The sequence below is a fragment of the Thamnophis elegans genome, chromosome 14, assembly GCF_009769535.1.
Source record: "Thamnophis elegans isolate rThaEle1 chromosome 14, rThaEle1.pri, whole genome shotgun sequence".
Taxonomy (NCBI): Eukaryota; Metazoa; Chordata; class Lepidosauria; order Squamata; family Colubridae; genus Thamnophis; species Thamnophis elegans.
Window position 1 is genome coordinate 13199397 of NC_045554.1, and position 16861 is coordinate 13216257.

The window sequence follows — 16861 nt, forward strand, 5'->3', positions numbered from 1 at the left end:
ACCTGAAAGTAGAACAAGAAGCAATGGTGGAAACCAATCAAGGAGAGAAGCAACTTAGAACTGAGGAGAAATTTCCTAACAGTGAGAACAATTAATCAGTGGAACAACACTGGAAGTCTTTAAGAAGATGTTGGATAGCCATTTGTCTGAAACAGTATAGGGTTTCCTGCCTAGGCAGGGGGTTGGACTAGAAGACCTCCAAGGTCCCTTCCAACTCTGCTATTGTATTGTAAGTAAAGTCAAAATGAGAATATCTGTTCTTTAAATGAAACAACCCCCTAGGAAGCCTGGAGCTCCTTCTCAAAATACAAACGTGTCAATTTTTCCATGCATGAACCCGGATGGCCCACTGGGATCTGCTAGACACAAGAGCTGTCAGGCAGAGAAGGTCCTTATCAAAGCCACGTCTCCTTCTGACTGACAGCAAACCGTTGGCCATGGGAGGCTCAAACAGGAGAAGAGGGTGTTTCTAATGAAACACTGGCTCCTTTCTTGCATCTCTCCATTTCTTTCTCCTCCAGGACATAGGACCTTCTCCCCTTTGGCCTCAGTTGATCAAGAGGTAAGTCAGTGGAGGCCTCCCAATGAGGTTGGAATAGAAGGGAGATCGCATTCTCTGGAAAAAGCCAAAGGATGAAGGAAAACCTTTCAGAAGAGAGTGTTTGGGCTGCACAGCTGGAGCATAGTAGCAAGGAGAGGAAACCACCAAAAATAAATGAAAATTTCAAACACTCTTACACGTTGACATTTGCTTATGTATATGTATAGGTACACATATAGTTCTGATTTATTAAAGGGATGGGCTATCTGAGATCCTTGGCTGAAATGTATTTCCCATACCTACCTGTTCTGACCCCCTCCTTCGTTCAGTAACGAAAGCCCAGACAAGCGTAAAATGGAATGTCCTTTAATTAGCAAGTCCAGACTCTCAGTGGCTGAAAGCCAAATAAACAAACCGATAAGGACTTTGGCAGCAAGTCCGAGAAACCTTGGCAGCAATGCAAACAAATTCTGGCAGCAATCCAGCCTGCCAAGTTCGTTTCTCTTTAGTCCCAAACGTTGACGTGGCACAAGCAGTCTCTTTTATAGTCTGGGAGGGGAGCTTAATGACCATTAGTTGAATGTAATTACCTCCTGTAATTACATAGTTGTGTTGCCCTTCAATGGCGTGCATCCCAGAACAACTCACAATTGGTTTCTGGATCACTCTCTCTTGTCTCCTCCCCACTGATCCAAGGCTCAGGCGCCACCTGGTGGCCAACCAGTCTCTCTGTGCCCTGCTCGGAGTCGGAACCCTGTCCAGTGTCCTCCACACCCTCCAGGGCTGACTCATAGGGCCCCTCGCTGTCGGAGTCTGGTGGCAGCTCCAACAGCTCCTGCCGGGCCACAACACCTACCTACATACTCCATCCATCCATCCATCCATCCATCCATCCATCCATCCATCCATCTATCTATCTATCTATCTATCTATCTATCTATCTATCATCTATCTATCTCTAGATCTATCCATCATACAGTATCTAAGGGTCTGTCTGTCTGCCTGCCTGCCTATCTACCTATTATCTGAGTGGTGCAGTGGTTAGAGTGCAGCACCGTAGGCTACTTCTGCTGGTCACCGGCTGCCAGCAGTTGGGGAGATCGAATCTCACCAGCTCAAGGTGGACTCAGCCTTCCATCCTTCCAAGGTCGGTAAAATGAGGACCCAGATTGTTGAGGGCAAGAGGCTGACTCTGTAAAACCGCTTAGAGAGGGCTGTAAAAACACTATGAAGCGGTATATAAGGCTAAGTCCTATTGGTATCTAATCTATCTCTCTATCTATATAGCTAATGTATTTGTCTATTATCTATCTATCCTTTCCCTCTTTCTCTCTCTCTATTTATCAATCTATCCATCTATCTATGCAACTTTGCATCCACCTACCTACCTACCTATCTCCACCCAAGAGTCGAGGTGGCGCAGCGGTTAGAGTGCAGTACTGCAGGCTACTTCAACTGACTGCTAGTTGCAGTTCAGCAGTTCAAATCTCACCAGGCTCAAGGTTGACTCAGCCTTCCATCCTTCCGAAGTGGGTAAAATGAAGACCCAGATTGTTGGGGGACAAATAGGCTGACTCTGTAAACTGCTTAAGGAGGGCTATATATCACTGTGAAGCGGTAGATAAGTGCTATTGCTCGTTGTATGTATGTATGTATGTATGTATGTATGTATGTATGTATCCATCCATCCATCCATCCATCCATCCATCCATCCATCCATCCACCCATCATCTACCAATCTACTCTACTCTGCTCCGCTCTGTCCTGCTCTATACTATATTATAACCATCAACCAAGCACCTTGAATTGCACCTGGAAATACACTGGCAACCAATACAGCTCACAAAGCAGTGAGGTTACATATGACAAGTACCCAACACATTATTACACCTCTATTATTAACACATGTTATTTCCTTGGGAACTAATATCTCCAGGCCCTGGAATAAGCACATGGTCAGAACGTGATCTCTATTGGTCAACCTGAGGTGGGACACTGAGGTTACAGACCTCTCACTCATCCCAAATTATTCATTTTATCTCTCATTGGGTGAGTGTACTGCCTGTATTTGGGGGCAGGGGAGGGGGAGAAGATGAAAACTACAGCTGTTGGCCAAAGCTGTCACCATCTTAGTCTAGGTGGCTCAACAGCCTCAACAAGTGGCTCAGTGGCTAAGACACTGAGCTTGTCGATCAGAAACGTTGGCAATTCGGAGGTTCGAATCCCTAGTACAGGTCTTCTGTGTGAGCAGGGGGTTGGACTAGATGATTTCCAAGGTCCCTTCTAATTCTGTTACTATTACTATCCATGAGATGGAACTGTCTTCTTAAACCAACTCTCTAACCCAAAACCCTTCAAAGCTTCATTTTGTTTCTTGCTTGTTTATCTCACATCTCACCAAAGTGATCTTATCTGATTTGCGGGGGCTTTTTTCTCCTCCCTGCCCAAAACATTTCTGGTCTTCTCCCTCCCTCGCTCCCCAAACACACAAAATATATACACACAAACACCCCTTTCAAGTTTGACAAACCCTCTCGGCATGGGAGGGAGAGAAGAGATTCTCAGGCTGTGATCAAAACCAGATGCGTGCAACCAGATGTTCAAGGGTCAAAGGAGCCACAGCTGGGAAGTCTTCCTGCCTTTCCACTCCTGGTCTGCGATTGGTCATTGCAGCACTCCAGGAAGGGGGCTCAGGCAAGCCACCGGAACAGACGCCCCCCCACTGCTGGAGCAAAACCCCCGGCAAGAAAAGCAGGAAAATAGAGGGGAAAGGACACGCAGAGTCTTGAAAAAAGTAATCTTGAGTTGGAAGAAAGTACGATTCCAGCATTTAGCTGAACGGAGGAGGATTAAATTTTCTCCTCGTATAACTGGGATAATTAGAAAGCAGTGGTGAAGCATTGTGTGTTTACTTAGGGTGGGGGGGAGAAAAGTCATCTCAAATTCAGAGTCAATTTCTTTTCAAGTGCAGTTTGTTTTGCATTTTTCTGGAGAACCTTCAGAGAACTAGCAAAGATGGAACATCTGAAGCAGCGTTTCTCAATCTTTGGCTACTCTTTGGGGATGTGCATTTCCACTCTGACTCAGAATTCTCCAGAATAATAGAATAACAAGAGTTAGAAGGGACCTTGGAGGCCTTCTACTCCAACACCCCTGCTTTAGCAGAAGACCCAGGATCCCCCAACCTTTCGGACCTCAGGGATCAATAAATTCATAATTTTAAATCCCACGGACCACTAATATGTTCTGCCTAATGGGTGGGCCTGGCTAGGTGGTCATGGGACTGGTTGGGCATGGCCAACTTGATGGCACTCACGTCAAGGGGCACCTTGCTGGCCTCTACTTGCCCCTCCCCTCCATGCCAGTCTTCGCCCACCTGGGCTCCTTAGGGCCCCAAAAGGAAGCAGTTGTTGGAGCTAAGCAGCCACCAGGAGAAAAAGTTGGCAAAGCAGCTCAGCTCAAATTGGATCTGACTGAGAAGGAGGCTCAGCAGAAGCCCTTCAATGAGGACTATGAGCAGAGGCTTTCCAAGCAGAGGGGAGGCCTGTGGGACTGCAAAGCCAGGGACCGGTGCCTGGAGGCTCAGCGGGCTGAGATGGTCAGCCAGTTCCAGGCCATGATGCAGTCCCACTGAAACGAGGCCCTATGGCCCTTCACCACAAGTGTCACTTCCCTCCAGCCTTCGCTCAAATCCCCATACTAGGAGGTTGAAGCAGACCCCAAGTCGGAATTTCTGCCCCCCCCCCCCGACCCGCACAAAAAGACCCCGAAGGGAGAGACTCTCTGCAGCAACTCAAATGTTCATTGCATAGATCCGTCCCATAGTTTGAGGAGCCCTGATTTAGTGAAATATAAAAAATACTTTTTCTGCAGACCACCAGTTGGTGACTGCTGCCCGATACCATTCCAAACAAGTGGCTGCCAGTCTCTTCTTAAAAGCTTCCAGTGATGGAGCACCTATGACTTCTGGAGGCAGGTTATTCTACAGGTTAACTGTCCTCGCTGTTAGGAAATAGCTCTTTCGTTTGTTCTATTGTTTCCATCCCTTGTTTCTCGGCAACTCTTAAGGTATGTGGATTTCAACTCAGAATTCTTCAGCTAACAGGTTGGTTGGGACATTCTGGAGCTGAAGTCCACACCTTTTAAAGTTGCCGAGGTTGAGAAATGCTGCTCTCCATGCCAATGGTCAAAGAGGATACGAAGAGAAGCAGAAGTTGAGGTTGGCTCATCAAATCCTGAAAGTTTTTGGTTTCTGACCGGCCACGTTTTGCTCTTGAGCTTCTGCTGGAAGCAAAGTCCTGAATCCAGAGTTAACTTTCTGGAGGAGGAAGACTGATTGCTGTATCTGGCACCAAAGCACAGCCTTCAAAGCCACCGTCTCAAGGCTTCCAAGAAATATGGTTTCAAGGAGACCAATTTAGTTGCGCCAATATGTTCTACTAAGCTCCTTTTCTGGAAGACTTTGCACAGTCTTAGTAAACTGCCAGATTTGGCAGGGTTATTGATGCATTATTAAGAACTGGAAGATGTCACATGACTCCAGGACATAGCAATGGTCATAAATATGAAGCAGTTGCCAAGCGTCTGAATTTTGATCCAAGGTGGCGCAGTGGTTAAATGCAGCACTGCAGGCTACTGCTAGATCAGCAGGTCAGCGGTTCAAATCTCACCGGCTCAGGGTTGACTCAGCCTTCCATCCTTCCGAGGTGGGTAAAATGAGGACCCAGATTGTTGGGGGCAATATGCTGACTCTCTGTAAACCGCTTAGAGAGGCCTGAAAGGCCTATGAAGCGGTATATAAGTCTACTGCTATTGCTATTGCTATTGATCACATGATCACTTCTTGGCCATGAAACTTTCAGCTAACTCTGGAAGTGATGGTCCCAAGTGAAAAGTGGGACAATCTGGCCACCCGAGGTGGAAGGACCTTGAATGGAGGCCATGAACTCTAATCTACCCCAAAGCAAACAGGAAATTAGGAACTATAATTCAAGGCAAATGTTCTCCCTTGTATGGAGAAACGATAGCTCACAATTAACTTCTTCTCTTGGGGGGGGGAGGGCTGTTGCTTGGCTGAAAACCTCAAGTCACGCTTTCTGTTCTCCAGACAGATGCGGAAATTCAAGGACTCATTCTGGGAGAATCAGCTGGGGGAGAGGTGTAGGAAGTTCGCACTCACCCCTCTCCTAGAAAAATGAAATATTCTAGGAAATATTGAAAAGGCAGAATATTATATTTCCCTGGGTGAGAAATGGAGAAACATGCTTTTAGGCAGGAAACACTCTCAATAGCCCCCACCATCCTCAATAGCCCACAGCAGAGGTCTGCACTTAAGAGATAAAGAGACAGCTAGGTCTATTCATAGGCAAATGCCCTCAACCAAGATCCAACAAAGGTAGGTTTAGTTACCCAGTGGTGAATTTTTTTAAAAAAATGTTACTACCAGTTCTGTAGGCATGGCTTGGTGGATGTGACAGGGGAAGGATACTGCAAAATCTCCATTCCCTTCCCAGCCAGAGGTGGTATTTGCCGGTTCTCTGAACTACTCAAAATTTCTGCTACTGGTTCTCCAGAAGCTGCTGAATTTCACCCCTGCCTCTACCCATCTCACCACATGGCACCTGGGAAGATTACATCACCTAGAAAGGCTCAACCAAGCCTCAGACACAGGACAGCCTACAGAATTGCCCCTGCATGGCCCCATGGGAGTCTGACAACCAATCAGAATACAAGCTCAAATTCAAAAGCCCAGAGTGGGTGTAAAACCAGGGCATCTCTTCCCCTTTTCCCCCCTTCACCCGACATCTTCAAGGCATGTGGTCCTGTTCACCATTAAAATCATCTTTCCAAGCAACTTCCATGAATCCAGTGCCTTTTCCCCCATTCGGAACTGAACCCAAATGGACATTTCTTCCAACAGGGAGAAAGCAGGGGAAATCCAGCAGGTTCTGATAGGTTCTGGAGAACTGGTAGCAAAAATTTTGAGTAGTTCAGAGAACCGGCAAATGCCACCTCTGGCTGGCCCCGCCCCCATCTCTTCTCTGCCTTCCGAGTCCCAGCTGATCGGGAGGGAATGGGGATTTTGCAGTATCCTTCCCCTGGAGTGGGGAGGGAAAGGAGATTTTGCAGTATCCTTCCCCTGGAGTGGGGAGGGAATGGGGATTTTGCAGTATCCTTCCCCTGGAGTGGGGAGGGAATGGGGATTTTGCAGTATCCGTCCCCTGGAGTGGGGAGGGAAAGGAGATTTTGCAGTATCCTTCCCCTGGAGTAGGGAGGGAATGGAGATTTTGCAGTATCCTTCCCCTGGAGTGGGGAGGGAAAGGAGATTTTGCAGTATCCTTCCCCTGGAGTGGGGAGGGAAAGGAGATTTTGCAGTATCCGTCCCCTAGAGTGGGGAGGGAAAGGAGATTTTGCAGTATCCTTCCCCTGGAGTGGGGAGGGAATGGGGATTTTGCAGTATCCTTCCCCTGGAGTGGGGAGGGAATGGGGATTTTGCAGTATCCGTCCCCTGGAGTGGGGAGGGAAAGGAGATTTTGCAGTATCCTTCCCCTGGAGTAGGGAGGGAATGGAGATTTTGCAGTATCCTTCCCCTGGAGTGGGGAGGGAAAGGAGATTTTGCAGTATCCTTCCCCTGGAGTGGGGAGGGAAAGGAGATTTTGCAGTATCCTTCCCCTGGAATGGGGAGGGAAAGGAGATTTTGCAGTATCCGTCCCCTGGAGTGGGGAGGGAATGGAGATTTTGCAGTATCTGTCCCCTGGAGTGAGGAGGGAATGGGGATTTTGCAGTATCCGTCCCCTGGAGTGGGGAGGGAATGGAGATTTTGCAGTATCCTTTCCCTGGAGTGGGGAGGGAATGGAGATTTTGCAGTATCCTTCCCCTGCCAGGCCCACCAAGTCACGCCCACAGAACTGGTAGTAAAAAGAAATTGAAGCCATTTGATCTACATAGCTGAGCAACCTTCCAGCTCTTGCAGCTATACTTTTCCAAATTATTTCATTTTCCAGGGTATTTACTGATTACCTGATTGAGGGTGACAGGAGGGGTGGGGAGAAGAGAAGACCAGTCTTTCCAGCTTTTGTGGAGGGGTAGGGGGAATTGCTTTGGGTGATTTGAGGGGGTGAAGGCATTGCAGAAGTGCTGGTGTTTTCCTAAAAACAAACCTACATGTGAAGGGAAGGGATCCCTCTGCCGAAAAGGGGCCAGGAGATGCCAAATTCTGGCTAATGCAAATGTAGGGCTTTCTGGAAGAATGTAAAACCAGAGTGTGGGAACCAGATGGACAAGCTGAAGGTCGTCCAGACTACCTCCCTCCCCAAATGTTGCTTGTTTTTCTCTCTGCTTTTTATCAGTTGGCTTTTGATCATGTTCTTGATGAGTATCTCACATTTGTGTGTGTGTGTGTGTGTGTGTGTGTGTGTGTGTGTGTGTGTTTTGAAATCCTCTTCTTCAGAACCTCCCTATAAATATTTATCAGGCCTATCAGTTCTTTAAACAAAAGGCCTGAAAACCCCCTCTACGTACAGAGGGGAACGATGCTTGGCTTGTCCAGGGCCATCCGTGCTCGATGAGATCACCGTCTTGAGGCTGAATTAAACCCAGACTTTGGCCAGAGCTGAACAAGCTTAGCTTTTATGGCATTTTCCGTAAAGGGAAGGATAAGAAGGGCCAATTTTTTCCCAACAGCAGAGAGATGTTCTAGCTGGACCAGAATGGAAGGTCTATCTCGTTTGGCTTCCTGTCCCCACAGTGCCTGCTAGATATTTTATTTATTTAGTTATAGGGCCCTCGGTGCTCTCTGAGCTTGGTGGCTTTCTTGCAGATGTTTCATGACCACCCCAGGTAATGTCACCAGCTCTAAAAGGGAGCAGGGTTTGCTCTCTGTTATTATTCTTTCCAGCACTGATGATGTTATCTAATTTGGTAATGAAATGTCTGCAAGAACACAACCAAGCTCAGAGAGCAGTAGGGAACCCACAGTCCTCCTCCTCCCCTAACACAGGGGTCGGCAATCTTAAACACTCAAAGAGCCACAAAAGTCCTAACTGGAAGTTCCCCGTTCAATTCTAGAGCTGACCAGAAGTCTGGTTCCCCCACCATAGAGTCTCCTCCTAGAGCGGCGTCCTTTTTCCTCTGCTGACCGGAAGACTGGTTCCCCACCACCACCACCAGAGAGTCTCCTCGTAGCATGGCGTCCTTTTTCCTAGTCCATAGAGTCTCCTTCTAGCGTGGCCTCCTTTTTCCACTACTTGTCCTAACTGAAAGCCCTGTCAAATTGTGGAGCTGACTGGCAATAGGGAGCCGCAGCAGAGGGATGAAAGAGCACATGTGGTTCCAGAGCCACAGGTTGCTGACCCCTGCCCTAACAGCAAAGGAATTAAAATGGGACAGGATCCAATCTGGATCGGTCACCGGGACCCAAGGTTTTGTCTTCCAAGTTTTTGGACTCGTGCTGGAGCCTCTGTTCAGGAAACTTCTCTCTAGCAGTGTGTGTGGTATTTATTTATAGACAGAAGAAGCATTGCAAGGCAGCCCTCCCGCGCTCCGTTTTCACTTGGAGAGGGTTGCAAGAAGCCATCGCAGCCGAAAACGGAGCTCGGGAGTCCATTTTCGGTGGCAGAGCACTCAGACAACCACAGTGATGGCAAGCTGGCCACACCCACCCTGGCCACACCCACCCCCCGGCTCTGGAGGTCAAACACAATCCTGATGTGGCCCTCAATGAAATCGAGTTTTGACCCCTCTACTCTAGGACTTTCCCTTCCCACAGCCCCCAATCCAAAAGACGCTCGTCCTTCCTTATTCTCCGGAATGCAATACCTCACCTTTTCTGCATTACTTTTCCCCATTGATTTAAGCTCTTCACCCGTTTATTGCTTCTAACTTGCCAAGCTGTCATTTTCCTCTCCCCGTGCCTGTCAGGAAATGTTGGATTCTGATGCTTATCAGAGCTTTGCTCAATTTAGGGTTTCAGGTAACTGCTTTTTAGTAAAGTCAGAGAAGAGTTTAGAGACCGCCTAACAGCCTTTTGTGTACTTATGCCCAGGTAACATTTTCAGCGAATGATATCACCTTGCAAGCCACCCAATTACCTCTGTTCCATCTGTCAGGAGGTACCTGCAATTTATTGCCAGGCATTCTCACCCATGAATTTCGTGAAGCATTTAGGAAAATGGTTTTACTGATTACAAAAACATGCCCAGATGCAATCTCTACAAGTATGGAAGCTCCTGAGATAGAGATAATTTCACGCTCACCTACAACCATGATGTTGAACTCAAATCCGGTTTTCATGGTCTTGATACGCATCTGGTCCAGGACGGCCTCAATCCCCACGTAGCCGAATAGTCCGCCGTCCGTGGTCTTGAGGGCTGGACCATCCTGGGGAATTGGTTCTCCTGCTAGATTGTCCTCCATGCTCAGCTGCTGAAGCTTGGGATGAATCTCTGCAAAAAGGAAGAGAAAACGTTATAGGCAACCGGTTCCTTCCTCCTTTTCTTGCAGCTTTTGTTGCACTTCTGTATATTAAGTGTGGAGCAAGAACGAAAGCAAAACACATATTTTCCCTGGACGCAGAAATGCAGCCTTGAAAGAGACACAACATCTGTCTAAGATTGGATGCTGCAAGAGACGGTGGGGAGGCTGGGACAAGGATGGAAGAGAGAGGAGACCTAAACAGTCAAGAAACAGAAGGGTAAACCCTACTTGGCAGCTGATCTCATAAACAGCAACTCAACTCAGTAAGACAACAGAATAACAGAGTTGGAAGGGACCTTGGAGGTCTTCTAGTCCAACCCCCTGCTCAATCAGGAGACCCTGTTCCCTTTCAGACAAATGGCTGTCCAGTCTCTTCTTAAAGCAGGCACAGCTGTGCCTGCATTTTCAGCATCGCATGAGAAAAGTACATCTTCTTTCCACTGTCCTTACCACTTTCTATAGAGGGACAATGGAGACCATCCTGTCGTATTGCATTCTGTCTGGTTTGGAAAAATTACTGTTTCGGAAAGGAAGGTGGTACAGAGAATGGTGAGGACAGCAGAAAAGATTATTGGCAGTTCACTCCCTTCTAGCCAGGACAGACCATTTAAGCCAGGGGTGTCAAACTCAGACCGAGCGTCGGGCTCTAAAAATCAAGACATGCTGAACTTCTAAGCAGTTTCAAAATATCAGAATAACATTTTTAGAAGAGACCTTGTAGGTCTTCTAATAGTCTATTGCGCTAGCAGGAAGCCTAATACCATTCTGGACAAATTGTTATACAATCTCTCTTTAAAATCTTCTAGAGCCGAGGTGGCGCAGTGGTTAGAGTGCAGTACTGCAGGCTACTTCAGCTGACTGCTAGTTTGGCAGTTCGGCTGTTCAAATCTCACCGGCTCAGGGTTGACTCAGCCTTCTATCCTTCTGAGGTGGGTGAAATGAGGACCCAGAGTGTGGGGGCGATATGCTGACTCTGTAAACCGCTTAGAGAGGGCTGAAAGTCCTATGAAGCGGTATATAAATCTAACTGCTGCTATTGCTAGTGATGGAGCATCCACAACTTCTGGAGGCAAGTTGTTCTACTGATTAATTGTTCTAACTGCCAGGAAATTTCTCCATAGTTCTAGGTTGCTTCTCTCCTTGATTAGCTTCCACCCATTGCTTTTTGTCCTGCTCTCAGGTGCTTTGAAGAATTACTTGACCCCCTCTTCTTTGGGCCAGCCCCTCAAATATTGGAACACTGCTATCATGTCACTCCCTAGTCCTTCTTTTCACTAGACAAACCCAATTCCTGCAACTGTTCTTCAGATGTTTTAGCTCCCAGTTCCCTAATCATCTTTGTTGCTTTTTTGACACTCTTTCAAGAGTCAAACTATCTGGACCATCTTCCTTAACATGAGCAGAGTCCCCATGGTGCTGGTTTTCCATGTTGCATGTATCAGTGGTGGGATTCAATTTTTTTTTACTACCAGTCAGTGGTGAAATCTAATTCCCTCTGCCCACTGGTTTTGTGGGTGTGGCTTGGTGTGTAGGGTCATGTGACTGGGCGGGCATGGCCAACTTTTTTTTCACTTTCAGCTTTATTAAAAGCTTTTTAAAGGATTCTTTCCCTGCCGGTTCGGGCACACCAGCAGGGAAAAATGCTTTAAAAAGCCGGGGGGGGGGGGGACTTTCATTGGAAGCTCTTTTTTTTACTACCGGTTCGCAGAACCAAGGACAGTCATCCCTACCAGTTTGGCTGAACCAGGCTGAACTAGGAGGCTTTCACCCCTGCTATTGGTTCTGTGGAGGTGGCTTGGTAGGCATGGCATGGCTTGGTGGGCGCGGCAGGGAAAGGATACTGCAAAATCTCCATTCCCTTCCAATCAGCTGGGACTCAAGAGGCAGAGAATAGATGGGGGGCGAGGCCAGCCAGAGGTGATATTTGCCGGTTCACTGAACTACTCAAAATTTCTGCTACTGGTTCTCTGGAACTGGTCAGAACCTGCTGAATTCCACCTCTAGCATGCATCCAGGTTATGTCATGTTTGTCTTCCATGGCCGTTAGGTCAAGGGAGAAAAATGGGAAAGAGAAAAGTGAAAGTACATTCAAATGCACAGCAACATCTCTGACAAAGGTCAGGCCTTGAAGAGATGCTCAACCAAGAGGCTGGAGGGGTGCCTCCCTTAGGGAAGGGAAGAGGTAGGGGGGAAGAGAGTTGGCACTCAGCCCAGAAATTGGGAAGCTTTCCAAAGGCACTGTGGGAGAGAAAGGGGTTACTTTCTTCCCCCACCTCCCCCCAAAGAGAATGGGAGGGGGGGGAGTCTCTTCTTAACTGGGCTGGTAATGAGGAGGATTGTTCAAAAGACTGCAAAATTGGACATGGCTATATTAGAAGATCCGGCAATTGAGAGGGGAGCCTGTGCTTCATTTCAAAGCCGAAAACATTTTAAACCAATGATATTTGACAGATCTCTTTGCTGTTCTTTCTTTTTTTTTTCAAATTCCCAGTCTAAAGAGAAGGTCATGCATTTTTCTGTGTGGTCTCCCATTCCCAATATTAACCAGATCTGGTCTTCTTAGTGCAGGCTGGCTAGATGCTACTCCAAATATCAACTCACAGGCGAGCCGAGAAGTTAGATATGATGGCCTTGACTTGTGTAGTGAGTGGTATGGGGTACCTCCAAGAGTGAAATCCAACAGGTTCTGACAGGACATGGAGAAACGGTAGCAGAAATTTTGAGTAATTTGGAGAACCGGTAGCAGAAATTTTGAGTAGTTTGGAGAACAGGCAACGGAAATTTTGAGTAGTTTGGAGAACCGGCAAATGCCACTTCTGGCTGGCCCCAGGGTGGGGTGGGAATGGAGATTTTGCAGTATCCTTCCCCTGCCGTGCCCACCAAACCACGCCCACCAATCTACACCATGCCCACCAAGCCACGCCCACAGAACCGATAGTAAAAAAATGAATTTCACCACTGGGTACACTCTTTTAATTGCAATAGCTTTTCCAAGATTACAACAGCTTCATGCCATTATCTTCAGAAGAAGACTCTGGATGGACAAACCCAGTTCTAAAAAAAACTATGTACGTTTAAGGTCATCTTGGAGGCGAAAAGTGTGCATTTGTGATCTACATGCACTTGTACGATTGGACCTTGTGACTTTGATCACTCTTATTAATAAGAAAGGAAGAGGAATTCAAATCTGAGCCCTGGCATTGGAGAGAGAGAAGCTGAAACCCAAACCCTCTGACCTAATCCTTCAATATTTATGACTAGCCGATAGCCTGGCATTGCCCAGGTATTCATTTATAATAGGAAAATGTCCAGACCAAACATAATTTCTAAAGTTGGATTTACCCCCTTACCAGTACTGTGAAGCTGTTACCATGGCACCTCCACTGCGCTGCACAGTAGAAGCCATTTTAAGGCACAACAGGCTATATCTTAACAGTACACATCCCCCAAGGGGTGTCTTACCCCACACAGTATTTGTTTCCAGAGACTAACTCATCTGTGTATCAAGTTTGGTTGAAATTGCTCGAAGCGTTCCAGATTTATGCTGGAATATATATATATTGGAATATATATAAATGGTTAACTCCCTGCCTGGGAGGCAATAGAGCACAGGTTCGATTCCCAAACTTGGGTATGGCTAGCTGATGAGAGCTAAATAGCTTGAAATAGATCTATACTAGTCTCCCTTTATTTATTTATCAGCATAAATATAACAAATGTAACAAAAAAGGCAACAGTAAAAAATATTGGGTTTCTGTCTGGATGGACTCTTGTGACGAGCCTAATGACAGAGAGTGGAAGTGTGACCTTCCTCCCATACTTGGGCATACCAGGGGTTGTGACTTTAAGTATATACCTCCCACCCTGGCTGGCTGATAAGGAGTCGTTCTCTGTAGCTCAAATGGTTAACTCCCTGCCTGGGAGGCAATAGAGCACAGGTTCGATTTGGGTATGGCTAGCTGATGAGAGCTAAATAGCTTGAAATAGATCTATACTAGTCTCCCTTTATTTATTTATCAGCATAAATATAACATATATATATATATATATATATATATATATATATATATATATATATATATATATATATATATATACACATACATATACATATATATATATACATACATACACACACACACACACACACACACACACACATCCGTTTATATATACACATCCTCTTGTGACGAGCCGATTGACAGATGATGGAAGCAGTTAGCTTCCTCCCATAATTGGGGCTTACCAGGGGTTGTGACACTAAATATATACCTTCTTCCCTGGCTTCAGCTGATAAGGAGGAGACCTGTGGCATAATGGCTAAGTCGTTTGCCTAAGATGCAATACAGCACAGGTTCGAATCCCAGTAAGGATATGGCTAGCTGATGAGAGCTAAATAGCTTAAATAGATCTATACTAGTCTTCCTTTATTTATTTATCAGCACAAATAAAAAAAACCACAAATATAACAAAGGCAACAGTAAAAATATTGGGTTTCTGTTGTGATGGACTCTTGTGATGAGCCGATTGACAGATGATGGAAGCAGTTAGCTTCCTCCCATAATTGGGGCTTACCAGGGGTTGTGACACTATATATATATATATATATATATATATATATATATATATATATATATATATATATATATATATATATATATATATATATATATATATATATATATATATATATATATATATATGTAGGTCTCTAGTTGTTCGGGTTTTCTCCCGCGTAGAATTGGAGATGTCTTGGCGACGTTTCGACGAAGTCACATTCGTCATCTTCAGGCTGCTGCTGACTACTTCAGGTTTGGTGTTTCCAGGAGTAGTGTATATATACACACACACACACACATACATACATACATACATACATACATACATACATATATATATATACACACACACACACACTGTATATAAGGAAGGAGGAAGAAAGAAGAAGGAAGAAAGTAGAGATAGATAGATAGATAGATAGATAGATAGATAGATAGATAGATAGATAGATAGATAGATAGATAGATAGATAGATATACACACTGTATATAAGGAAGGAGGAAGAAAGAAGAAGGAAGAAAGTAGAGATAGATAGATAGATAGATAGATAGATAGATAGATAGATAGATAGATAGATAGATAGATAGATAGATAGATAGATATGCAGTGTTCCACGTAGGCAACTTGAAGATGAGTGGACTTCAACTCCCAGAATTCCCCTGCCAGCTGGCTGGAGAATTCTGGGAGTTGAAGTCCGCCCATCCTCTGCTGAGGAATACTGGTGTAAAGGGATAAGGACTTCCTGATTCCCCACCCGCTCCAAATCTAAGGCAACTAATATTTAAGAAGGGGGAAGAGGGCCAGCCCGAGTTTGGTGACTCTCAAAGGCCATAGAAGGCAGAAGCCTTGAATCTCACATCTCCCTTTGCTTTTTCTGGTCAACTAATTCTTAGCCTTTCATGCTAGCCCTGGCGGGCAGCTGCTTGCAATTATTCAAGAAGAAGATGAAGAAGATGACAGAAATCCTGCCTTTATCTCTTTTCCTGTCCACCCCCATTTCCCAGAGGGTGCGAGGATCAATCCATCTGCACTTGGAACAGCGTGGGAGCAACTTCCTGTTGTTCTCCAGAGCTTACAGCTCTGGCTAGATCCCTCAAAAGAAAAGATATTGGCCAAGATCAAGGACATCCATCTCTCCTCCTCCTCTTCCTCCTCCTCCTCCTCACCCAATATTCCCAGCTGGGCTAGAGCCACGCAAGCTGAGAGGAGCATCTAACAGTTGACTTTGTTGTGAAGAAACCTTCCGTCAGCTAGTAGCTGCCAAGGAAGAACATTCAAAGAGCTTTGAGTTGGATTAGGCCAGCCGTGACCATCCATGGGGAGTCCACCACTTAGGACCATGTCTCCATTGCTAAGAGAGGCATTCGTTAAGTGAGTTGTGCCCCCAGTTTACGACCTTTCTCGCCACAGTTCACACTTGTTACCATATATTTCGGACTATAAGACGCACTGGTGTATAAGACGCATCAAGATTTTGAAGAGGTAAGTAAGAAAAAAGAGTTTTTGCCTTCCCTCAGCCTCCAGCAGTGCCCCAGGGCTGGAGCAAGGCAAAAATGCCCCCATTTTTGCCTTGCCCCAACCCTGCTGAAACCTGAAGAGTGCCGTGGGGGGGGGATGAGGGAAGTCACAAAAAGCCTCAATTTTTCCAAAAAATGGCCCATTTTTCACCTGTTTTTTGCATACACGGGGGCATTTTTGCCTTGCTGAAGCCTGCAGAGGGCTTTGGGGGGCTTAGGGAAGGCAAAGAAGCCTCAATTTTTGTGAAAAATGGCTTGTTTTTTTGGCAAATGGCAAAAATGGAATGCGGGGTCGGGGCTTCGAGAGGCTATATTTGGTGTGTAAGATGTATCAATATTTCCACGCTCTTTTAGGGGCGGGGAAAGTGCGTCTTATACTCTGAAAAATACATTAAGTGAAACCTTCCAGTAATGAAGTCACTAACGTGGTTGGGAAGAGAATCACTGCGCTTGTTAAATTAGTAATGCGTTAGTGAAGTGAACCAGGCTTCCCCATTGACTTTGCTTGTCAGATAGTTGCAAAAGGGGAATCACGTGACACCCCTCTCACCCCCACCCCAAAGATGCTCCAATGGTTATAAACAAAGACCAGTTGCCAAACATCTGAATCCTGATCACATGACCACGGGGATGCTGCAACAGGTTGTAAGTGTGGAAAAACGGTCATAACGCACTTATTTCACTGCTGTCGTAACGTTGAACAGTCCTTAAGCAAACTGTTGTAAATCAAATGACTACTCATGCTATCCACTGAAGCAACAGGTAGTCC

General features: G+C 46.0%; 1 protein-coding gene across 2 annotated transcripts in view; it reads right to left on the bottom strand.

Annotated features, from left to right (window-relative positions):
- The window catches only part of SEPTIN12 (septin 12), an 89361-nt gene that overhangs the window by 23201 nt on the left and 49299 nt on the right, over positions 1-16861 (bottom strand). For both annotated transcript variants that reach the window (XM_032230137.1, XM_032230138.1), the window contains one exon: positions 9796-9984. In XM_032230137.1, coding sequence (XP_032086028.1) covers positions 9796-9984 — 189 coding nt within the window. The remainder of the gene's footprint in view (positions 1-9795; positions 9985-16861) is intronic.